Raw genomic sequence first — 26,790 nt, forward strand, 5'->3', positions numbered from 1 at the left:
AATGGGAAAATCTTGACTTTGACCAATTTCGGATCTTGGGAGAATTTTCGCAAGTATACAAGTTGGAAAGGACATACATGCAATCGGGGTTTTAAAACCCGAATACAAGTACACTTGTAAATTCGAAAATGGAGAAATGAACGAAAAATGAGATTTTGACTTGCGGGAAATGATGGAAATGGAAAGTACAGATATGGGGAACATGAATGGATAGAAATGGGAAAATCCGAGAAAGTCATTTTCATGAAAATGGGAAGAACTCTTCAACATGTAATCCGGTTTTTAAAACCCGAATTTGCATGGGAGGGGTATTTCACACTTTTTAACTTGGAATTTTAACCAAAAATGGTTAAATTCCTTAATCGTAGGGGAAGAACAAGAATTCCCAGCGAACTTGTAATCGAGATTAAAAATCCCGAATACAAGTAAAGAGGGAATTTTGGGAAGAACAATGCAAATTCAAAATTGCATACCAAGGGGAAAATTTCTCTCACAAAAACCAATTTTTGGGGGAAGATCAACACATATTTACAAAAATGCAACTAAGAAAGAAAAACAAGAAAACAAGAAAATAACAAAATAAGGAAAGAAAGGAAAGAGAACATACCTTTCTTGAAAATGCAAAATGCTTCTCCAATAATGCAACAATTCTTGGAATGAAGAAGCAAAACCGGTAAAAAGGAGCAATCCGTAATGCCAAACCCTTATCACGTTTTTTTTGCAAAAATGCCCCAAACTGATAAATGTAGCAGCAATCCCAAACTTGGAGGACCAAAATGCCAATGAGAGAGCACATCCAAGAGGATTAGAACAAAACGCCTAAGGAGGAAGTAGAAGGAATGATGACAAATGTTGCAAAACGTAGCCAAAGAGAGTCACGTGGAAAAAATGTGGCCATCATTTGCACACCAAATAGCATCATTTAATAGCTCAACAATCCTCCTAAACTCCACGCCTAGATGAGAAAGGGCAAAACGATTTAGGAGAGTGGAGTTTGTTGAAGATTTAAACTCTCAAAAAGTGGCATTTATGAAAAACGTGGTTGCTGATTTAGGGCGAAAAACCAGTCAATGCAACCTCCATTTGGCGTGAAAGATGTCCATGAATGCATGAAAATAGGATGCAAACCAAAACGCCTCCTTCCTCCAGCAATTTCTCCACAAAAATTGCCTTGAAATGGTCAAAAATCGTTTTTCCTTGCATTTCGGGTTTTTTGGAGCAAAAGACAAGTTCGAATTTGCATAAGAGAATGCAAATCGGGTTTTTGGGAGAAGAATACAAGTTTTAATTTCACTTTTCCACTTGCAAGGCAAAATCGGGATTTTTTAGACAAATGACAAGTTTTATTTTTCACTTTTTCACTTGCCAAGCCAAAATCGGGATTTTTTGGACAAATGACAAGTTTAAAATTGTCAAAAATGCACTTGCAAGGCAAAATCGGGTTTTTTGGGACAAATAACAAGTTTTATTTTTCACTTTTTCACTTGCCAAGCCAAAATCGAAATTTTTTGGACAAATGACAAGTTTAAAATTGTCAAAAATGCACTTGCAAGGCAAAATCGGGTTTTTTGGGACAAACTGCAAGTTTTAATTACTTGTAAAAGGGAAATAAAATCCCTACAACAAGTTAGAAATACTTGCACATATGTAATGGGCATTTAAAATCCCTATTACATGCAAAAAACCATTAAAGTAGGGGTTTTTTGACCAAACTGCAAGTTTACTTGTAATTGAGTCAAAAAAATCCCTATTTTAACAAAAAAAGACCAAAAAACAATAAGAAAGACAAAAACATGAAAGGGAATTTTTAAAACAAATTGCAAGTAACATCTTTTAATAAAGATGCACATGTAATAAGCTAAAAATTCCCCTACAACAACCAAAACAATGAAAATCATTAAAACTTGCAGTTTGAAGAAAATTTTCCACTTGCAGTCGGGGTTTTAAAACGCGAAATTGAAGGAAAGGCATAGCAAACGAACCTAGAATTTGACGAAATTCGAAACATAGTTCGAGGATAGACTGAAGATTAAGCTAGTCCAAGGATTCGTCAAAATTTTGCCTCGGGAAGCGTGCCATAGAGTAAAAATTTTCATTTTTTCACAAAAATTTCAATATAGTGGTCCTTCATTTCTGGAAACAAAAATGAGGACAACACCATGTAGATTAATATTGCAAGAAAAAAGGCTAGAATATCAGCATGGGCTTTGTACCTGTGGTAAGCCATAAGAAATTCCTTTCCCAGGATCCTCTTTAAGCTGTGGAGAATGAGAGGATGTCGAGAGAAAAGGACCTCTTGTAGACGCCTGTCCATGATTTTGCCCAGGAAAGCCATCTGTCGACAAGTAGCTTCGAGGAGGATTGGGGTCTCCATACCGAGTTGCCAAGAGGAAAGCAAAATATGGTGGAAAGAAGGGGTAATCCTTTATTAAATAGCAAGGAGTCGAACCAGAGAACACGACATCCTACACCTGCATCTCCAATAAATGCCCACACGCGTTAGCAGCCGGTATCCAACTAACCATCTACTCCAAATCTCCTCAACTTGATGTCAACCAACTTTAAGCATCAAATGATCATAAACAAATCTTGAAGGATACAGTCATAACTGGATACTCAAGTACACTTGTATTAAATAGCCACGAGCCAAAAGCTGGCACTAATCAATAGTGTCGGCAATGCGTCACATCACGATGATAAGAGGAGACCTTAACCGGTTAACAAGGCAACCGGTCGATCTTTCCACCGAAACCAAGACCAAAAGGTGGAGAGTGGGAGTCGCGGCTACCGAGGAACAGAGCACCAATTTGCTCCACAACCGAAGGGGGCAGATAGAAACGGAGAGTGTGCACCTATCAGGAGACCCACCGGTACGCGCCATATTTCAAAGGACCCAACCTGAGTGAGGAGAGCATGTCAATCGGCCCAACAGAAAACATCAGTGGATCTTCAGGGGGGGTCACTGACGGTTATAGCCAATTTAGAAAGTCTATCGGCTTCACCATTACCTTCTCTGTAGATATGGCTAACCCAGAATTCATCAAAGGAAGCTAGCAGCACCAGGATCGGTTGAAGCCACTGGTTAAGGCACCAACAAGGGGTGCTATTGCAGTGGATCGTGTTAATGACATTTAATGAGTCACCCTCCAAATGAATTTTCTGCACCCCAAGCTCCTTCCCTAGCTGAAGACCTCTAAATGTCGCTCTGAATTCCACTTCATTATTAGTAGCCACTCCAATCTTTTCGAAGATTTCTTTTATACAGAGACCATCAGAGTCCCTCAAAATGCAACCAATACCACTTTGGCCAGGATTGCCTGCAGAAGCACCATCAAAGTTTACCTTGCTCCACCCAACTACTGGTGCATCCCAAATCACCCCCACTCTTGGAATGGTCTGATCCACCGGAGAGCCCAGACCGAAAATCGGAGGGATGAGTAGGTTTGGAAGAGCCATCTTAATCTTACAATCCTAGTCCGTGAACAAATTTTTCTTAAGTGTTTTGGATTGGGCCACCACATTCAGGAGCTCAATCAGGTGGTTCTCAATTTTCGCACAAAGAGACTGAGGCCCCATATCTTTACCCTGGAAGATTCTGCGGTTCCTTTCTTTCCAAATTTCCCAAATGAGAAGTGATGAGAGGATGAAGAGAAAATCAGAAAAAACCGCCTTTCCTACCAGTTTAGGCCATTGCAAAAACCAATTGTCCAGCCTGTTGTGACCATTTCACACATCGCCCCATTTAAAATGGGGACCCCCTCTTTTTGCTCGTTTTTTTTGCTCGCCTTTCGCTTTGCTTTTTAGGGTTTTGGTAGTTCGTCAGTTGTTTGGACTAGGGTCAAGCCTTAGGGTTTACTTTTCTGTCTTTTCAGGCCAGAATCCAGTCAGTCTTGAGAGTTTTTTTTAAGCTTCCTTTTGTAGGATGCAATTTTGAATGGAATGAATTCGCCAGAATGGTCTATTTTCAATTGGAATTTTGAGTGCAGAGTCTTAATTTGTCTAAGTGTTGATGATGAAATTGCAAATTTTGTCCAATTGAGTGATTTTGACCAAATTTTGAGTTTTTTGATATTTGATCCTGGGCATGAGGAACGATTTGTTTTTGCCTTGTGAAGTGATTAAACTTGTGAAATCATGATATTTTGGCCTGTAGGAGCAAAATCGCTCCTGTCCCTCAGTGAAGGACCGGAGCTCGTTTTCAAAAATCTTACTATCTCTGCAGGATCAAGATGATTTTTCAAGTGGAAGTGGTAAAGAAAGGCGTGATCTTTCCGTTGAATATAAATTGAAGAATTTCACGAACACGGAAATGCCTCAGGAGTCAAAATCGCTCCTGTCCCTCAGTGAAGGACCGGAGCTTAAAATCAAATATTGCTTTGTCCTTGCAGGATTTTAACAACTTGACGATTTACAAAGGTCCAAGGAGATGTGTTTTATCAAATGAATATAACTTGAAGTGCCGTCATGAAGAAAAATGAACCAAAAGGGAAGAATCGCTCCTGTCCCTCAGAGAGGGACCAGAGCGAAATCCTTCATAGGGCATGTTCTGGGCGAAGATCAAGCAAGTTTTAAGTTTGAAGGCAAGAAAGGAGGTGAATTGAACTCGTTGAAGACAAATTGAAGATTACCAAACACCAACAAGGGACCCAAATGCCCAAGTTCGCTCCTGTCCCTCAGTCAGGGACCAGAGCGATTTTTGTCTTAGACAAATTTCTTGCCAAGTTACAATGAATTCCAAGGCATGGATAAGTGAAAGAGAGTGCAACAAGACTGTTGAAGATAATTTTTGAGGATAGCAAAGTGAGATGAAGCCTACAAGAGCAAGTTCGCTCCTGTCCCTCAGTCAGGGACCAGGGCGAAATGATGATTATTTTGCTTTCTACTTAAGTTCAGGACGCTCCAAGAACGAAGTACAAGGTGGCGAGGATGTTTTAAGGCGTCTCAATCAAGAACGAAGTTACAAAGACCACTAAAATGAAGGATTTGCACCAAGACACTCAAGTTCGCTCCTGTCCCTCAGAGAGGGACCAGAGCAAAATCTTCATGAGGCTCTAAATTTTGAAGGATTACCAAGCATCAAGTATCCAAGGAGATCAAAGGGACTTTATTTTGCACGATGAAAGTAATTGCAAGTCAATAGAAGCAAAGACAAGCTCAAAACCTTGAAGTTCGCTCCTGTCCCTCAGGCAGGGACCAGAGCGATATTGACTATATTGGCCAAATCTCTCAAAAATCCCGTTGAGTCAAGGTTATGCGAGATGATAAAGGTCCAAGGTGTCTTTTGAAGATGATATGCAAAGGTTTTAAACGTCAAATGAATACCAATTTGAACAAGGAAGCTATATCGCTCCTGTCCTTTGGACAAGGACCAAAGCGATTTTTATTAAAACACTCGTTTCCTTCAAAATCAAGACAAGGCAGGATCGCACAAGATCAAGATGGTCGTTTGGAAGGCGATGAACAAGAAGCAAAGGTTAGAAGTTAGCAAATTTGAGCCAAGACACAAGGATCGCTCCTGTCCCTCACCAAGGGACCAGGGCGATATTTACCAAAACACTTGTTATCCTTCGAAGATCATGACAAACAAAGTTGCAAAGGGTTTGAAACGTCGTTTGAAAGGCAATGAACGAGGAGTCAAGGTCAAGAACGAAGAATTTCAATTAAGAACATAGGGATCGCTCCTGTCCCTCTCCAAGGGACCAGGGCAATATCACATCTAGAGGCATTCGTTCACACAAGCAAGTCACTCAAGTTCAAAAATCCTAGCGAAAATGCCAACTTCAACGTAAGGATGAAGATTTTGAACGTCAAAGGCACAAGGATCGAGACTAAGTTGATGGATCGCTCCTGTCCCTCAGTCAGGGACCAGGGCGATAAGGTTTGCATTTTTCATCTTTACATTTTGGCACTCAAACACATTTTGAATTTATTTAAATGCTAGGAAAATCGATATTTAATTGAAAGCATTTAAAATTTGCGCTTGATCATTAATTAATTATTGCCTTGTAAAAATCGAATTTATTAATAAAAAACGATGGCATTTAATAATTAATTATTAATTATTAATTTAAAAATTAAATGGAGCGCTTGGTATTAATTGGTTTATGGAAGTCGGCCTTGTTATTTATTTAAAAAATCATTTTTAATTGCCTAATTTTATCAAGGTCGGCCTAGTGGTAATTGAGGTGTGAGCGCTTATAAAGGAGAGGTGAGAATCGTTATTTTCACATTATCATTTTACCATTTCACATGCGATTTGAGGAAGACAAAGGAGGGTGCGAATTGTGTGTTAGAGTGCGAATTTCATTTTCAAGCAAGGTGGTGCGAATTATTACCCAAAGGGGGTGCGAACTTGAAGTTTCATATTGTGCGAACTTGTCAAAGACATTGGAAGATCACGTCAAGAACATCCCAAAGGTGGCGAAGTTGCTATTTTGAAGAGGAGATCACGTTAAAGCCATCTAATATCAATTTTGCCTAGGCGAATCCATTTGTTTTGCATTCTAGAGTTAGCTCTCTAGTGAGGTATGGCGGTATGGTTTTTAATTTTGAACGTTGATCGTCATAGCTTAAATTTTGAATTTTGAATTTTGAATTCCCCTAGCTCAATCGTTTTTAGGAAATGATAACTCAAAGACTTATCATGAAGTTTCCTAAAATTAATCTAATCTATGATATATATTGCAAGATCTAGTTTCTCATTATGAAATGTTGTGTAGGTATGGCGACCCCGAAGGTGGGAGCATCCACCAGTCGTCCAGCTCTCATGAAGGAAGATCAAAGGACCGACGAAGTGGAGACCAAGATCGTGTCGAAGTGGAACAACATTGGAGATACTAACTTGGGCAACTTCAGCACGAAGAAGTTTCGAGATGTCCCTTACATTGGCAAGCCATCACCTGTCGCCTGGAGGATAATTGAAAGTGGCATCATTAAGGCGGCCAGCTTCCCTCCAGCAGTACAGTGTCATGAGTTGATGATCAAGTGTGCTCGTCATTATGATCCTCAATCCAGAACGATCGTGTCCAAGGGAGGAAATACTTTAGCTTATCTTTTAGAGGAAGCTATAAGTGAGGCTTTCCATCTTCCAGAGCACAAAGATATGGTCTACAAGAGCATAGAAGGAGCCAGGTCAATGTACGAAGATGATCCAGATGCTTGTCTAAGCATCATTAACAAGAACTGGTTACTCAAGAGTCGTCCTCGCCTGAGTAAGGTACCAAACACACCACACAGGATTGATTTCCAGGAGGAGTACAGAGATTTGATTACAATGCTCAACCGAGTCACAGGTGCACCTCAAGCTTTTTACTTTGAAAAGTGGATGTTCTACTTCATCCAGGTGATAGTTCAGGGTAAAGGAACAATTCATTGGGCTAGAATAATTAGCCATTGCTTGGACGTACAGTTGAGGAGACTCAAAGCTACCAAGTCCTTCCACATGAGTTCATACGTCATCTATGCCTTGATCAGGAGTTTCGAGTACGCAGGACTACCTCACAGAGGAGTGATTGGAAGAGGACCCGGCGAGGTCAGAGTTTGTGATTCCTATGTCCACTTGCATCATCCGCAAGGAAGCAACTACAAGTTAGTTAATGATACCTTCACTATGAACATCACAAGGGCGTTGCAAGGCGGGATTCACAGCAGATTATCTCAGGATGCACAGGAACTAGTAAAGAGGTACGGTGCTTGGTTTATCCAATTTCCGAAGTTTACTTATATCAGAGTTCATGGATGTCCTTCACCTCCATATATGTTGCCAAGATATCCGACAGACAGAATTGTGTTACTTGAGGTAACAAGACAGTTGGCAGCTTATGCGAAGGCATTCAGACACAGACATGGAAATGGAGTTCCGGTACCGATCATATTGGGCAATTCAGTTGAGGAAATGCAAGATTTACAGAGTGGCCGACCAAGCACAGGACAGTGGCAGACATCTCCAGTCATCCTATGATCGAGAAAGCAAATCAGTAAGGTTAGATTGGAATGAGCCCGAGGTCGTGGATTTAGACGCTTTGATGGCTCCAATCTTGTCTTGTACTCGTAGATGGGTTGATGTGCAGCATCAGAAGTTGAGAGAGCAAGGCATAGCTATGACTTTCACTTTGGAAGAGAAGCCAGCCGAAGGTGGAGCTAGTGTAAGTGAAGGCAATCCTAATCCTAGAAATTCAGGTGAAGGTAACCTTCGATGTGCCAGTGAGGGCAATCTCCATCCAAGAGGTTCGAAGAGGAAAGAAAGATCAAAAAAGAAGGAATCTTCCAAGAGGAAGCAAGGAGTCAATCGTGATCGTTCATCCGGTACATCTTCTAGACCAGAGAAGAGGACACTTCAAGTAGAAGAATCCATGGAGTCGATGGTACAGAATGATAGGCAGGAGGAAGGACAGGCATTGCAAGGGTCACCAAATGGATCTCTCCAGGATTATGAGTTAGATGAAGATAGAGAAGGCAACAAAATAACATCTCCTCCCAGACAAGAAGAAGTAGTGCATAAGGAAATTCAAGTTCAAGAGACAAGATCGGCCATCCCAGATTGGTTGAAGGAAAGATTAACCAAGGTGATCGTGATAGAGGACGAAGATAATGCAATTGATTTAGAGAGCCTTGTTGGACGTTCTCACGAAGTAACAGAGAAGAGGAAGGCTACCAAGATGTCCAAGATGATTCGAGATGAGACTGGATCCAGAAAATTACAGATAGCTACACCGGCAGTAGACAAGTACGAAGGTGAGATCCTAGCAGAGGAATATGATGTAGAGACATTTGAGCTGGGTCCATCCACAGCTGAGCAGACACTAGATGATGCCACCGATTCATTTGAGGCATTGAAAGACAAGCTTAGGGAAGAAATGGAGAAGAATAGAAAGCTTGAGAGAGAGGTCAGTGCATGGAGGACATATTTCAGTCATCTCAATGAACCTTTGGGACGTCAGGATCCAGTGAGATCACCTATACAGGCACTTCCCCTTCAATCAATTAATGAGGCAGAAAGATTCAGGAATATGGTCCAGCGTACGAGTACTTGGATGGATAAATCTCATACAGTTGCCGTGGAATTTATAACAAGGATGATGAAGACTATTCATCAAGCTATCCAGGTTCTTGAGATAATCCACAATTTGATGATAACAGTAGCCGCATTCGCTCATACCAAAGATGTTATCATTCCTGTCTTGAAAGTAATTAGACACACATCAAGGAAGGTCTTAGCGCAGGAAAAGATCATGGATGGAGGACCTCACAGTTTGCTTCAATGGTCAACCTTACTCCATATGAAGAGTGTTTTCTTTGAGGACATCAGTACTAGATGTAGCCAAGTGGAGGAGGTGATCAATCCGATCCAGGACAGAGTATTTGAGGTACTACGTACCATTCTTGGCAGGAGGATCGAAGTCGAGACAGATGTGGATATGCAGGAATTAGAGGATAGAATCAAGGTCATCTTTTGTAAGGACACTAATGTCACAGACGAGCAATATGATTAGATGTTTGCCACCATGCTCCTGATTGATAGAACAAAGGAACTTGAATCTTCGTGTGACGCAGCTCTTCTAGATGCATTTGATCAGGTCATCCATTTGGAGGAAAGTATGAAGAATCTTCCCGAGATTCCAATTGCAGAGATCGAAGGAATCGTATCAAGATTCATTGCATATGCTAAAAAGGAGCATTGGAAAGGGAATAAGATTCTAGATGAGAGGTTGTTATAGATGACATGGCATCTTATTTGTCATTGGTCTATGTCTCCTAGATTTTCGTGCCAAATTTATAATTGGCTATGCATTTAATGTTGTGCAATAAAAGGGGAACTATTTGTAACAAAACCTAATTAGGGTTTAGGTGTCATGATCTTGACCGTTGATCTGCTTTCAATCTGGACCATTCATTGTAATTGAGGATGCTATTTATACCCTCATTTTCATTTCATTTGTAAGAGAATAGATTAGAGAAGAGAGATAGTTAAGAGATTAGAGAGAAAGTTTGATGTATTAGAGAGATTAGAAGCAATTTTTATTTTTGTAGCAAGATTGAGTTTGAGGAAAGGAATTCAAACAATTGTTGTATATGATGACTTTGAAATCAATGAAATATTGAAGTTATGGTGTTTTGTTGCAACTTTCTTGGTTATCTTCATGGTTGTTCAATTCACTTGAATCTTGCTCAATCAAAGTAGTGTGTTAATTTGAAGGATATAGTGTGAGACTTGATCTTTGGTAGGATTCGCTTTCCATACCACTAGCTTCTTGCTGATTGTAGGAACGCCTTGCGTGGTCAACTGGAGATATTTGAATCACTTAACCTTCAATCATTATTGATCTTGGATATGTACCTTCGTGGTAGTGTCTTTGATCTTTGATGCGTTGAAAACCATTTGTTACCTTAGAAGATCGCATCAATTTCAATTGAGTTGTTATTTTATGGCGAAATTGAAGTTGGTAGAATCTTGCCAAGTCTTGTCCACATGAAGTCATTCTTAGGGTTAGATTAGATTAGACCTCTTGCAAACCCTATCCTTTTGTTATTTTTGAAAAGCTTATTTAGTTTAGTAAGACTTTCGGAGTGTAAGGCCCCTTGAGGACACAGCAAATCACATCATACCACTGGTGCTTATCCACACGTAGAGACCCTACTAACCAGAACATTCGAGTCATCCTAACTGATCCTTCATGCGAATCTTCAGCAGTTAGAGACTTTATTCAAGAGAGGATAAGATGCCTTTAGGTATTTTATTCTGTGTATGATGGTGTACAAAATACACGTCAACACAGCCCTGCTAGGAAGGGGCCGAATAATCTAAGTTTTTCCATGAAATACCACCAACAATGACTGGAGAATTTGCAATGGAGAAGAAGATGATCAATAGTCTCTTCTTGATCTAGACATAAAGGACATCTATTGGGTCCATTGATACCCATTGAATGGAGCCTTTCTTGGGTTAAGATTTTCCTCAGGCAGGCCAACCAGGCAAAGGAACCCGCTTTGGGGAGGAGGTGTTGATGGCAAAATAGATTAATAGGCCAGTCTTTTTGTCTATAGCCGCTTCTTTCATCTTGTAGCCAAAGCATACTTTGTATTTTCCATCAGAGTAGCCGCACCACCTAATAATATCCTTATCAGGGGAAGGGAAAATAATCCTTTTGTTGAGAATGTCAATAAATAAGTCCTTCTGAAACTGATCCAAGTCCAGCTCGTCCAAGGAGTTCCATTTCCATTTAGAAATACCATTTTCTAGGATCCGATAACCATAATCACAGATATTATGCCCCCAGAGGCGACAGGTTACCTCCATAACAGGATGTAGAGAGGGGATGTGACATAGAGCAACTTCACCCGACCAAGAATCAAACCAAAAGGAAGCATCCCTGCCATCCCTGACCTCCCAGGTAACCTGATCGCTTATGATTTCCCTGTTGTCCAAAATGAAATTCCAGATAGCTAAACCCCTCGGAGGGTTGTTGATAGTCAAAATCCGCTTAGGTTCTAGGGAGTCTAGATATTTATGTTTCAGGAGCCTTACCCATTTTTGCTTCCCGCCGCTATAGATTTCCCAAACCAGTTTAGCACCCATTGCTAAATTCATAATTGATATTTGGCGAATACCAGCACCACCTGCCATTTTTGGTTGAAAAATCTTTTTCCAAGCTATCAGGGGAAATTTACCTTTATCATCCGACCCATTCCAAAGGAAATTTCTCATTAGAGAAATCAATTCTTCTTCAACTACCACCGGTAATCGTAGGCAAGCCATGGAAAAAACCGGTAGCGCTGAAAGGACCGACTTTATCATAGTGAGTTTCCCAGTAGAAGATAACCACTTGCCTTTCCAAGTTGCAAGCTTGGATTTGCACTTATCAATGAGGTGCTTCCAGTAGTGAGCTCTGTTACTACCAATGAAGAGCGAGGTACCAAGAAATTTTTCTAGGAAATTAGCAACTCTGAGATTGAGAATCCTTGATAATACCATTTGCAAGTTGAGCGGAGTGTTGACGAAAAACACTTCAGATTTGTGCCAGTTGATTTTCTGTCCAGAAGCCAAACAGTAGTCATCGAGGCAAGTTTTGATTGATCTGGCTTCCCGCCTACAGGCTGATCCAAATAGAATGTTGTCATTAGCAAACTGAAGATGAGTCATTTTTTCAACCCCTGTTGCCACATTAACTCCAACCCAACGACCATCTTGCTGGAGAGCTCTTATGGATCGACCTAAGGCTTCAGCCATTATAATAAACAGAAAGGGTGATAATGGATCACCTTGTCTAATACCTCTTGTCGAAGAGAAGAAACTGTGAGATGAACCATTGACCAGAACCGAGAATTTGGGGGAAGAGAGACAACTCGTGACCCAAGTGAGCCATTCCTTGTAGAAACCAAATTTATTGAGAACATCAAATAAGAAATCCCTGTCCACCATGTCATAAGCTTTTAGGATGTCCAGTTTTAAAATCATACAGGAGTCCTTGGTTTTCCTAGCTGTGTGGAGTGTTTCATGAGCAACAATGATACCTTCTACAATGGATCTTCCAGGGGCAAACCCGCTTTGTTCCTCTGATATGATGTGCGTCAAGAGGGGCTTCAATCTATTAGCTATGATCTTTGTTATAATCTTATATACAGTATTGCATATAGAGCGATAGGCCTGAAGTCACTCATCTATTGTGGGTTCTGCTTCTTCGGGATTAGAGTCAAAAAGGTGTGATTGATGGCCCCTAACATAGTCATCTTCTTTCTTTCTTCTACAACAAGGTGTAAATCTCGAGCAATGATATCCCAGTAATAATGGAAGAACGCGGCAGGGAAGCCATCCGAGCCAGGAGTCTTATCCGGTTTCAACTAGAGGGTGGTTTTCCTTACTTCATCAATAGAAATGGGCATACAAAGAGTTGTGTTTTGATTAGTAGAAATGATGGATGGGATTTAGTTCAAAATTATGGCTCTTGCTTCATGATCGACCTGACGGTCACCATTCAGCAAAGAGTCAAAGAAACTCACAGCTTCCTGTGCAATGTCCTCGTAATTCCTGACAGTGACACCATCCGATCTCATAATCTTCGATATTTTGTTTCTATTAAGATTGGCTATGGCCGATTGGTGGAAGAATTTGGTGTTTTTATCTCCTTCCTTTAACCATAACTCCCTTGATTTTTGCCGCCAGTGGATTTCTTCACATCTAAGGATTTCATTTAGGTCAGATTTGAGAGAATTTTCTTTGATGAATAGTTCCTCAGTCATTCCTGAAGACGTAACAGAGTTAGTTAAATCTGTCGGTTCAACCTTAATTCTTAATTTCTCCATATGAATATTCTTGAAGTGGTTATTATTCCATTCCTTGATCTTAACCTTAATATACTTGAGTTTTTTATTGAGAATGAGAAGTCTCGAATGATTCCTAAATACCGGCTCATTCCACCAAGCCGCTATTAGATCATGTAGTTCAGCCACTCTAAGCCACATTTTCTCAAACAGGAACGGAGTAGCTCCCTCTGCTTGAGCCAAGGCGACCTCCAGACAGATCGGGTAGTGATCTGATCCAGTGAGTGATAGAATCGATGATTCTAAGGCTAGATTTTGACCTAGCCAATCGCTAGAAACAAAGAACCGGTCAAGCCGTTCAGCAATATTAGAGAAGCCCAATCTCCAGTTCGTCCATGTGAAAATTCCATTTATCGGAACAATGTCTAAGAGTGATTCTTCTCAACAAAGTCCAAGAAGTCTTTTTGGGACGTACCAGTCCTCTGAATACCCCCACTTTTCTCAATGCCAGAAAGGATCGCATTAAAATCCCCAGCTACCACACAACTACCATCGGTAATATTGTTTAGCTTAAAGGATAGGAGATCCCAGAGAGCCCGCTTATCACCAGCAAAAGAAGGTCCGTACACATTGAAGAGATTGAAGTTCTCATTTCATCCAAGAATAGTGACCAAGCAATGTTGCCAATACTTATTTTCTCCCACAAGTGAGATCTTAACATTCATGGGGTTCCAAATAATTCCCAAGCCACCGGAAGCTCCATCCGATTGCCTAAAAAACCCATTCCACTATTTCTAAACTCTCATTTTGGCCTCAATCTCAGCCTTGCTCCATTTAGTTTCCTGTAGTAGCCAAATATCTCCTTTGGTGTCATCAATCTGGCGCTTAATCAAGCGCCATTTGTCAGGGGCATTGCCCCTAACGTTCCAAGATAAGAGTCTCATGACTCCTGGGGAAGGGCAATTCCCTTCCCTAAATTAAGTTTGGTTTGACCACAGGCAACACCAGCTACTGCTAGCATGACTTTTTTGGACTTGCGCCCCTGCACACCTTTTGGTTTAAAATTTGGTTTATCAATAGTCGAATCTGATTTTCCAAAACCTTTTAAGGAACCCTCCATTATAAGCTTTGAGTCAGGTTCAAAGTCCTCCCCGCCCGAGGAGGACGTTTCAATTTCGCCATCTTCTAGTTCAATACCTATCTGAGAGCCAGTTTGCCCTCCCAGCACCCCTATAGTGTCATTCTTCATATCCTAAGAGGGTGGATTTCCATCTTCAATTGCCAATTGATTCCTAGGCACAAAGGGGGAGGGTGGAAGAGAGTCCGCAATCTTGGATTCAATGTCTGCCTATAGGGATTTGGTCTTCTCCAGCAGTGTGAGAAGATCTTGTTGGCTCTTGATTTGACTAGAGGAGGGGGGGACTATGATCAAAGGGGTTGCCTTCGTTAGCGTAACATTCTCCTTTTGAAGAGTATTGTTGCAAAGGGCATCCTTGGGGTCATCGGTAATGAGGGGTTCCGGTTGCAGTTTATCCTCAATAGTAAATTGCATACAGGAATAATTTCACTGTATCGTAGCCATGACATCACAACTAATATCGGAATGATCCAAGGAGAAGCATTTAGGACAAATATGCAGTTGATCTTCCCTGTCAATCTTTTGAATCCAAATCTTTCCAGCCCCAATAATTATGACTTCGTCAGGGATCTTGTTGATTTGATTTATGCTAATACAAATTCTGAGAAAGCTTCCCCATAGTTTATCTTCCAAGATATCATTAGCAGATACAAAGGTACCAAGGTTTTTGCATATGTCCTTAATGACATCAATGTGCCAATAATCCGAGGGACAATTATACAGTCTTATCCATACCTTGCTATCCGGCAAGACATATGTCCGGGGATTGAAATTGGGCTACCAATCGATGATGTGAACTTCAATGCCATCTAGGATATATGAACCTCTGTTTTTAGCTTGCCATTGCTCCTTATTGTTCATAAATTCAATCATATAGAAATCATTCGAGAGAATATTAATATTAATATCATTTCCCCACTGCGCTCTACACCAGGATTCAAAGTTGTCCTTAACCCGCTTTCCACCACCCCACTTGATAAAAAGGCAAGACTCAAGCAAATTTGATTGAGTAAAATTAATTTTATTCTCATCCAGGAAGATAGTGGGTCTTGAGGTTTTACTTACCAGTTTATGAAAACGGGGCCACTGAGAGACAGCCTGCTTTCCGAAAATCTGGGCGTATTTCCAGATTCGGTCGAGGGTTCCGATTAATTGGTCAATAGTTAGATCTCCAAAACCTTGCTTGATCCGCCTTAGAGTTTCCTTGCCTGAAGCACCCATTCCATTTTTGGAAATTACCATGATCAGTCCGGGGAGCCAAAAAAGAGTCGATATAAGGGATGTCTCTCTCGAGCGGCGCAACAGAAGTGTTAGGTTTAGGCGGTGGATACCAGTTTCTGGGGCCCTCAAATACAAGATGGTTAGCCTTGCAGAACCAGCCTTTGTTGTTCCAACTGAAACCATTCGCCTTCCACTTGTGTGGGTCAATAGGGCACAGATTACCATTTGAATAGGGATTTCCATGGTTTAACCGTAGATTGGAATATTTGGAGCCCTGAAACCTATCTATTACCCCCGCTTTGTCCGGTTCCTGGACCACTTGCATTCTACCAGTCTTAATGGGAAAAGCAATGTCCGCTTCATCGCTCCGGGAACCAACCTTCGTGGACTAGGAGCCAGAAAACCTCAGATTGGTGACCCTGTTCTATTCGCCAACGCCGCTCCTACTGCCGTCCAGTGCCGCCATCTCGCCAGGTGATCCAAACATGTTAATTACATATAATCAATGAATAATTAAATTATATATAATAATATATTAGTAAGGTTTAATTCTCTATATAATAATATATAGAGTAATATAATTAAAATTATTATATTAAGATTAAATACATTTTTGATAATAAAAGAAAATCAAAAGTAAACATGTTAATTACATATAATCAATGAATAATTAAATTATATATAATAATATATTAGTAAGGTTAAATATATAAATTATTAACATATAAGAAAATTTGTGATTAAGGTTTGAGATTAAGGTGTGAATAAATAATTTAATATTATGCATATTATTGACCAATATTATTAACATATTTAATTATAATCTAAATTATATTCATAAAATAGATGAAATATATTATTATATATCCTTATCATATAATATTAAATCTATATAATGCAATAATATAGTCTAAAATATTGTATAAAGATTAATATATTTATTATAATAATTTATTAAGAATAACATTACCCAAAATATAATAATAATAAATCTATTATTAATAATTATATTAAAATTTTCATTAAATATTTATAAATTGAAATTAAGATTATTATTATTAATTTTATAATTATAATTTTAACAAATGAGTATAACTTAATTTATAATTCTTAATTATATTACAACTTTAATCTTAACTCTTATTTTTTATTATAATTCCAAAATAATTATAATAATGATTAAGATTAAAATTGGGTTTATAATAAGAGTCGATTTTAGAATAAGGGTTTAGGTTAGGGTCAAAAATAAAGTTCAAATTATTTCTAACTTAAAAGATTAAATTTAGGCTTCGAGTTAGATTCATAACTAGGGTTAAAAACAAATTAAAAAGGATTAAGGTTGTATTTAATATGATTAGGGTTGTATTTAATGTTAGATTTAGAGTTAGAATTAGGTTAAAATTAAGATTACAAATATTATTGTAATTTTATAACTATGTTTTTTATTAAAAAAGCAACGTTAACTAGGGTGCCGACCCTTACCATAGTAGAGACTATCAAAAAGACAAAACTAACCAAGGGAGCAAGCCCCCTTACAACAATGTCAGATCAAAAAACAAACTAGAACCAACTCAAGGAGGGGAAGAGACACCCAAGCCTTGAGAGGGAGAGGTTAGGACAAGGTGGGAGGACCTCCCCTTCCGCCTACGACGAACCACAGTCCAAGCGATACATTCATTAGGACATTCGGACCAAGAGAGAGATCAGGTGGAAGTGATGGAAGTGATTCTGCAAAGTTGTGATCAGAAGAAGCTGCAGAGTGTTGTTGTAGAACTGCAACAGAATGCTGAGAAATAGTGGCAGATTGCTACAGAACTGCAACTATGTTATAATTATGTGCACTCTCTATTATACTATTGCAAGAGTATATTATCTCAAATTATGATCCAACCTACCTCTAAAAAATTAATTTTTTTATTATTACAATGATAAAAAGACAAGTACTCCCCACTATGTGGCACTTGTTTTATATTGTTGTAACTAAATTTTAAATTTGGAATTATTTAATTTTTGCTAAAAACTAACGTAGCATTATTTTATCTAAATTCAACTAAACTTATACCCATTAGGTTTGTACTTAGTTAAGTGTTAGTTATGATGCCCATAGTGGTGGTTGTATGCACCCATAGTGGTGGTGTATGCATCCATAGACCTGAAATAGACGTGGAAATGATTATAAAATGGATTTTAAAAGTTAAATTGGGTATGACAGTAGTATTACGCACTGTTTGACATCTGCAACCAAAGAAATGCTTATTGGAAGAAGAATCATAAGGACTGGCAAAAAAAAAGATGATAAAGCACTCAAGTTGCAAATGTAATTGCTGACTTCGTTAATGGATGTGTGATAAAATGTTGGAAAAGCAAGGAAGAGAAGAATTGGTATTGAAGCTTGGCATCTATACTACAAACTTATCAAAGCTACTCCCATACATATTTCTTTGTTAGACTCTAAAATGTTTTGGTTCTTTTCTACAATTAGAATTTGTTGCTGTAAGAAAGGACAAATTATGACGGAGAGTCAGAGACTAATCAAAAGTAGTTACCCAAATGATGCAAGCTCTCAATAATAAGGAAATCAGTTGGCAAGGTAGGCAAGGTAAGCAAGGGAAAATGATAAATCCATGTTGTAGACGAATGTCGTTGGTACCACTTGGACAAAGAGACTTCAAGGAAAAGAAACAAGTTGAAACAATTGCTCAATTCTCTCAAAGTGAAACGTAGTATGGCACTTGCAAGATAAGCACTCAAGAATTGGGCATCTTCAAGAGGAGAAGCATCAGCCAGGTAAGACTCCATAGAAAATAAAATCAGAAATTCCATGGAAAGTAAGGAAAAAGAGAGTCTCATAGAGCATATAGAACTTCCCCATCTTAGGAAAAAAGAGACTCTCATAGAGCATATAGAACTTCCCCATCTTCTCAATATACATGAGATTTCAGGAGCCAAAAGCCTCCCTACTAGGCAGTTACGATACAAAATGGATGAAAAGAAATAATTGAATTCAATTGTATTTCAGTTGTATGGTTTTACTTTTTATTACCATGAAAACACACAAACAATACAAAATCTCTCACACACCCTTCCAAAGATGAAGGCCAAAGGTTTAAATATGAGGGAAAGAATGATGCAATGCAAAGAAATAGAGAAAATTGATGGAGGCTTTCAGTATGGATCAAACCCTTAAGGACCTTTCCAATTATAAGAATCACCTTATCAAGCAAATTCTACATGTTACATAATCATCAGATACAGACTCATGAAAAACTTGTCAACTTGAAGCAACATGTGCCAAATTCTTCTGATAGATATGATGAATTCCACGTCAGACATTTCACCTAACAATTTTTTAAAATATGTTGAGTGCTAGTGGTGTCAAATTTATCGGAAATCCTTCAACTGTAATGTTCCGTATTGGGATATTCCTATATTTTTGCTTAAGCACCGTGTAAATGCATGGGTATGCTGTTTATATCAATCTGATCTGCTGCCTATACTCAGATATATGTATATGTGTGTATGAGAATCCTTTCTATTCCATCAGGTCTGACTCTCTGGTTATTGATTTAATGTCTCCTCTTCTTTTCCTTCAATGCCTGCTTAATTATTGTTTGCAGATTTGTATGTGTTCTGATCTCCTTGATAAATGTTCATATCATTCTTCCAGATTTTCTTATAATTCTGATTTAGGTCTGCTCCTAAATCTGCTTTTAGTGCTTTAGATATTTTGTTCTATTCCATGGATCCTTCCTTCTCAAATAAAACTTCTCCCCTTTTGGTTTTCTAAGGTTTGCAATAGATAATACCACAGAAACTAAACACTTACCCTAATACAAACCATACCCATTGCATTATGCACCCCTATTTCGGTTCTCACTTCATGTCTTTATGCTTTGCAATATTCAACTTCAAAATAGATAAAACCACAGAAACTAAACACTTTCCCTAATACAAACCATACCTATTGTATTTATGCACCCCTATTTTGGTTGTCACTTCATGCCTTTATGCTGGCTTACAATATTAGGGATCAAGCACCTTATTAAAGAAAATACTTTTCTACATGAATGTCTCTAAAGATGTTTTATGCTATGTTACCCCAAGTTTCCGGGACAAGGGAATGGGGGCACGCATTTCCTTGTCCCCGATTCTTCGAGCCACTGTTGGGGACAACTAAGGGATTGCAAAGGGAATGACAAAGGGGATGGCTATATAAACTAGAGAAAATTTTAAATACATATGGAAATTTTAAAAAGTCATATGAAAACATGGATAAAGCATGCATATATACATTATAGAATCTTAACATATAACATTTGTGTTATATAGCTTGAATTGAGAGTTCACATGAGAGTCAAAGTCAAACAAATTATCAAAACTCAAACATTAATACTATGGGATGGCCAAGGGATGTCCTCGGGACATCTCCGTTTCTGGAACAGGCCTATAGTCCCCAAGTAAAACAGGCCTCTCGTCCCCAAGTAAAACAGGTTTTATGATAAAACTTTATGCTGTCATATGCATTCAGATGTGGTAATTGGAACACACCAAATCAGGTTAAGCTAAAAAAATGTTTATATTAAGTTGTTTTGAGTATGTTAAGATGATATATTGATACAAAAGATCTACTAATGACATTTTAATGAAGGTGTCGCAAAAGACTATATTTTCCAAAATGCAAATGCAAACTAGGTTCTACACATACATTCAAGGAAATAACAGATGGTTGTAAAATATTAGATAAGTCTACTTAATAATCCTAGAACATACCCATACACATCTTTCATTTTCCTTGAACATACCCATACACATCTTTCATTGCTCTAAAATGATACTCCACAAAAGCTTTGTAAAAATTTTATAGTCTTTTGCTTGTCTAACTAGATGGTTGTAAACATATTAGATAAGTCTACTTAATAATCCTTGAGCATACCCATACACATCTTTCATTGTTCTAAAAAGATACTGCACAAAAGCTTTATAGAAATTTTAGTCTTTTGGTTGTCTAACTAATCAGCAACACATATAAAGATACAGACTATATGCAAGGAGACACTTAGTCAAGGTTGATTCTAGCGTTAATCACTCACTCTTCAAAGATCACTGATTGTTATTAGGAATTTGGGATAAACTCAAAACATTACAATATCAAAATACTTTACCCAAATTTGAAATTTACAAACCCTAGGGTTTTGTTAAGTGAGTTTTTCTCTCTGCTATGCTTCCATGTTTATCCCTTTTCCCATCCTTTTTTGAAACAAAGACTCATTGATCCTTAATAACTCATAGGGAAGGGTGTACCAAACTGATGTTTATCTCTTTTCCCATCCTTTTTTGAAACAAAGACTCATTGATCCTTAATAACTCATAGGGAAGGGTGTACCAAACTGCATTAATTGAAGTTGATTGATGGGTAAATTGCAGTAAGCACAAATACTTCCTAAGGGGGTGATCATACTTGAGAATGTGCCTAAGAATACTTGTGAGGCATAGGAGAATGTTCCTTGGGGCCTATAAATGTCTTGACAATCAAATTTGAAGTTCTTAGCATGTGAAAAACCTAAAAAATTTAAATGAAAACCCTAGAAAGTTGCATACCATTAGGCCTGGGGTGGGTGACGATAGCTATAACAGTGAATTGAGGACTTAAAATGTCCCTTGGTACCTTTTCTACACTTAAAACCCAATTGCTCTTCCTCTTCTTTTCTTTGCTCATTCGAGATTTGGCCTTAAGTGCAAACTAAATCGCACTTTCGCAAAGTTTGCAAACTTGCAAACAATGTGACTCTAAGAACGTGGTAACTTTCCCTCCTTTTTCCTTATTAAAACTTCAATCATTCATAGCAGTTTTTTCATTTTGGTGGACTACATTGCATTATCACACTTTTTGTGAACTTTAGAACCATTGTCACAAAGTTTGTGTCGCAAACTTTATGACATTGTGAACTGTTGAGCTTTTTAATTGCAATTGAGGTTGGAATACTAATTCACAACTTACGGATTTTATCCACACTAAGCAACCCTTCATGAACTAGAAGTTACATTTAATTATCAACCCTGGGACGTGAACTTGAAATGAGACAGCACAGTATATGCATTATGGAAGCCTTCTAAGCTAATGTATCAGTTGTGTATAGCAAATAAACTCAGAATAATAAACTGAACTGAAAACATGACAATGCTGGAAATAAAACTAACTACACAGCAGTGGCTGCAGGAAGACTGGTTATTTACAACATCAGTGGTTGCAGGATGACTGGTTATTTGCAACGGCAGTGGCTGCAGGACAACTGTTCTAAAACTAGTGAAATTAAATATGCTGAAAACAAAACCTATCATAACCAACTCACTAATTAAAGTAAAGCATAATGAATAAAAATCTGAACTCTGATGAAATCACAGTTTCTCAAGTGGCCCATGCTTGAGTTGCTTCAATCTATCATTAGCATTCCATCTTCAATAGACAAGCTTCAATGCTAAAATAATCTTCTTATTGCAAATCAAATATTACATGGACATGTATCAGACTTGTTGATTGAATATGGACACTACTAACAAGACACAAGTGGCCCATGCTTGAGTTGCTTCAATCTGTCATTAGCATCCCATCTTCAATAGACAAGCTTCAATGCTAAAATAATCTTCTTATTGCAAATCAAATATTACATGGGCATGTATCAGACTTGTTGATTGAATATGGACACTACTAACAAGACACAACACTAACTGGATATTCTCTACACTATTCTCAACACTACCTTCAACACTACTTTCAACACTACTTACTCACAACTCAACAAAATCTCAGATTTATGCTTGAGGCTTGAGAGTTGAAGTAATTACAAACTCAACAACTTATTACAAATGTCATTTCTCCTGTGACAACAAAGAGATGACTTATTCTATTCATGACTGGTAGTAAAGATTAAACTAACAAGAGTTGAGAGAGTTATAATCCTCTTCGAACTCTACAACTATAAAGTAGAGTCATGGTTGAACATGTGTACAAAACATGTTATAATTATTTATGAATCATCAAATATTGTTTCCACAATTTTCTCCAATATTTCTTGACTTCAATAACTCCAAATACACGAACTCATGAAGAGGTAGAAGAGTCTAAGTTGAACTAGAACTCAATCCTTAACTGCTGCCTGAAAATTTGCTAGTTTGTCTCAGTCAACTTCTAGTGAAAGCTCCTCATTAACTATTGTGAATACGCTCAAACGGTTTAAACCCATTTGAGATCTTTTAAGTTCTCCATATCATTTTGAAAATCTTAATTTCATTAAGAAACGAGTGAGATGTGCCTGTTTTATTGAAACTCGTCTTTTGACTTTTTCTGCACTTTCAGTCAACTGCTACATCTGTCAATTGCCAACTTGCTCCTCCTTTCTAACTATACAAACGACTCAAACCACTCAAAAACAACATGTTAATCCTTCTTAAGTAATTTACATTCACTAATAACCATTTGTTATAATATGTTACATTTATTTAACATCAACTGGCTAGACACACATATGCATATCAAACACCATTAATCCTAGTTAATGTTTGGAAATGACTTGGAAGGACATTATAAAAATGAGGTAAAACATTAAATAATAATGTCAATTTATAGGCTCATCATTCCCTAGCTGAAATCTTGCTTGTCCTCAAGCAAGGAGTAGACATTGGTTATGCATGAAATTAGTTTACTATGATATCCTTTGTTGTTTTCAAGATTGTAATTGCCTTTTCTTCTCTTTGTATTTTCTACTACAGAGGTCTGAAAATATTATGTTTCCCCCAGCTGAAAGGTCATTTGTCCTCAAATGACAATTAATGGATGAGGGTGGCAAAATAAATTAGTTATGAAGCATGTAACTAGAAAAATGACAATTGACAAACACATTGTAATGCATAGATAACCAATTAACTAAAAATGATAAATATTACAAATAAATGGAAATCATAAATGTAAGTACCTTTGGTTCTTTGGAAAGCTATAAATGCCGAAAGTACAAGTCCCTAAGTAGCTGAGTTTACAGGTCCCTTTAAGAATGTTGCATATTTTACATTAAAAGTTGTTGTAGACTTCTTGGAAGATTGTGCAGGTTGACTATTTAGTCACACTACAACTGCTGCAAGTAGCTTAAAAAGGCTGCAAACTTTTTGAACAATTGCTGCACCTCCATCCAATGAGGTTAATACAACTCTAAAAGGGTCATTTAAACAAGAAGAATTTGGGGAAACAACTTCACTAGACAACACCTAACTAACTAAGCATGGATAAATGAAGAAAAAGACATCTAAGACATTGTGCAAGAGCACTTGTTGAATGAAAAACCTATCCTAGCCTATCCTAACCTACACTAACCAGCAAATAAGACTTACTCAAACAAAACCATTCACTGGTTTTATGAAATATCTGCCCTTTCTCAGCAACTTACAATGCTTCACATGCTTATGTGCAACAAAAAAGAGTTGCAATATCATTAGAAACTTAACAAACAGCTACAATAACTTTTCAAAGACATTAACAAACTCACTTACAACTTCACATTGATCATACATACTTCTGTTTTGAAGTGGATAAGAGAGCTGATACCATTCTTCTTCAGCTGCAACTGGAAATTTAGCTTCATCTACAACTACAACTTCATGCTTGGATAAAATAAGTTGTAATGATTTTCTTGCCTCCTCCTTAGCTAGATGTCTAATTGGACATCCTCGTGAAAGCACAAATTTAGAACCCTCCTTGGTGCTTTTGTGTTTGATGGGTTGCCTCTTTGTTCTCTTCTTGATTTGCAAACATCAATTTGTGTGACTGATTTGACAAAAATATAGAAATTTCTGCACTTTGCTCTTGCTGCTCATGATTTTGCTCTATAAAAGATACTTGTTTAGCATTCAAATTTAAGCAAAAATTCTCTAAGTCATCCCAAAACATGTCTTCATCAATATCTTATTTACTTTTCAGCATTAGAGGACTGAATTTAGCTTTATGGCAGCCCTCTTCTTGAAGTAAGAGTTCCAAATTTGACATCACATTCAGCAACCTTGTGTATGGTAACTTCTTCATTTTGCAAAACAAGTTTATCTTCCTTTACCTTCTCACAAACCAGCACCTGGTCATCAATACATGAACAAAATTCCTCTATGATGTTAGAGAACATGTCTTCATTGATTTCCAAACTTGCTGCAAATGATATTGGCTCTTGGTTATTGTGCTTCATTGACCTCTAAAACAACTTAGTGACTCTCATAGCTTGACTCATCCCCGGCAATGGCGCCAAAAATGTTGAGTTTTTTAATTGTAATTGAAGTTGGAATACCAATTCACAACTTACGGATTTTATCCACACTAAACAACCCTTCATGAACTAAAAGCTACATTTAATTATCAACCCAGGGATGTGAACTTGAAATGAGACAGCACTGTATATGCACTATGGAAGCCTTCTAAGCTATTGTATCAGTTGTGTATAGCAAATAAACTCAAAGTAATAAACTGAACTGAAAACATGACATAGTGGCTGCAAGAATGACTAGTTATTTGCAACAGCAGTGGCTACAGGATGACTGGTTATTTGCAACAGCAATGGCTACAGGACGATTGTTCTAAAATTAGTGAAATCAAATATGCTGAAAACAAAACCTATCATAACCAACTCACTAATTAAAGTAAAGCAAAATGAACAAAAAGCTAAACTATGATGAAATCACAGTTTCTCAAGTGGCCCATGCTTGAGTTGCTTGAATCTGTCATTAGTATTCCATATTCAATAGACAAGCTTCAATGCTCAAATAATCTTCTTATTGCAAATCAAATATTACACGGACATATATCACACTTGCTGATTGAATATGGACACTACTAACAAGACTCAACACTAATTGGATACTCTACACTATTCTCAACACTACCTTTAACACTACTTACTCACAACTCAACAAAATCTCAGATTTATGCTTGAGGCTTGAGAGTTGAAGTAATTACAAACTCAACAACTTATTACAAATGTTATTTCTCCTGTTACAACAAGGAGATGACTTATTCTATTCATGACTGATAGCAAAGATTAAAATAACAAGAGTTGAGAGAGTTATAATCCTCTTCGAACTCTACAACTATAAAGTAGAGTCATGGTTGAACATGTGTACAAAACACGTTATAATTATTTATGAATCATCAAATATTGTTTCCACAATCTTATCCAATATTTCTTGACTTCAATAACTCCAAATACACGAACTCATGAAGAGGTAGAAGAGTCCAAGTTGAACTAGAACTCAATCCTTAACTGTTGCCTAAAAATCTGCTAGTGAAAGTTGCTCATTAACTATTGCGAATACGTTCAAATGGTTTAAACCCATTTGAGATCTCCTTTTAAGTTTTCCATATCATTTTGAAAATCTTAATTTCATTAAGAAACGAGTGAGATATGCCCGTTTTACTGAAACTGGTCTTTTGACTTTTTCTGCAGTTTCAGTCAACTGCTACATTTGTCAATTGCCAACTTGCTCCTCCTCCTTTCTAGATGCCCATTTTACTGAAACTGGTCTTTTGACTTTTTCTGCACTTTCAGTCAGCTGCTACATCTGTCAATTGCCAACTTGCTCCTCCTCCTTTCTAGCTATACGAACAACTCAAACCACTCAAAAACAACATGTTAATCTTTCTTAAGTAATTTACATTCAATAATAACCATTTATTATAATATGTTACATTTATTTAGCATCAACTAGCTAGACACACATATGCATATCAAACACCATTAATCCTAGTTAATGCTTCACAAAACCAAGGTAATGTTTGGAAATGACTTGGAAGGACATTATAAAAATGAGGTAAAACATTAAATAATAATGTCAATTTATAGGCTCATCATGAACCACATCACATAATTCACAAAATCATAAACTTTGTGACATCACAAACCATGTGACTTTTAAACCTTTTTAACTTTGATTTTCTTTGTTCATTATGAACCACATCACATAATTCACAAAATCATAAACTTTGTGACATCACAAACCATGCGACTTTTAAACCTTTTTAACTTTGATTTTCTTTGTTCATTATGAACCACATCACATAATTCACAAAATCATAAACTTTGTGACATCACAAACCATGCGATTTTTAAACCTTTGAACTTTGATTTTCCTTGTTCAGTTTGTTGTAG

General features: G+C 37.6%; 1 protein-coding gene across 10 annotated transcripts in view; it reads right to left on the reverse strand.

Moving 5' to 3' along the window:
* LOC131066764 (uncharacterized) overlaps window positions 1-26,790 on the reverse strand; it is a 196,802-nt gene that overhangs the window by 7,380 nt on the left and 162,632 nt on the right. The window contains exon 17 of one of the 10 annotated variants that reach the window (XM_058001595.2): window positions 25,729-26,238. The exons of the other annotated variants lie outside the window; for them this stretch is intronic. Within the exon in view, the coding sequence (XP_057857578.2) occupies window positions 26,191-26,238 (48 nt within the window). The 3' untranslated portion in view covers window positions 25,729-26,190. Of the gene's footprint in view, window positions 1-25,728; window positions 26,239-26,790 lie in introns of those variants that run through there. 10 annotated transcript variants of the gene reach the window in all.

The sequence above is a fragment of the Cryptomeria japonica genome, chromosome 2, assembly GCF_030272615.1.
Source record: "Cryptomeria japonica chromosome 2, Sugi_1.0, whole genome shotgun sequence".
Lineage (NCBI taxonomy): Eukaryota > Viridiplantae > Streptophyta > Pinopsida > Cupressales > Cupressaceae > Cryptomeria > Cryptomeria japonica.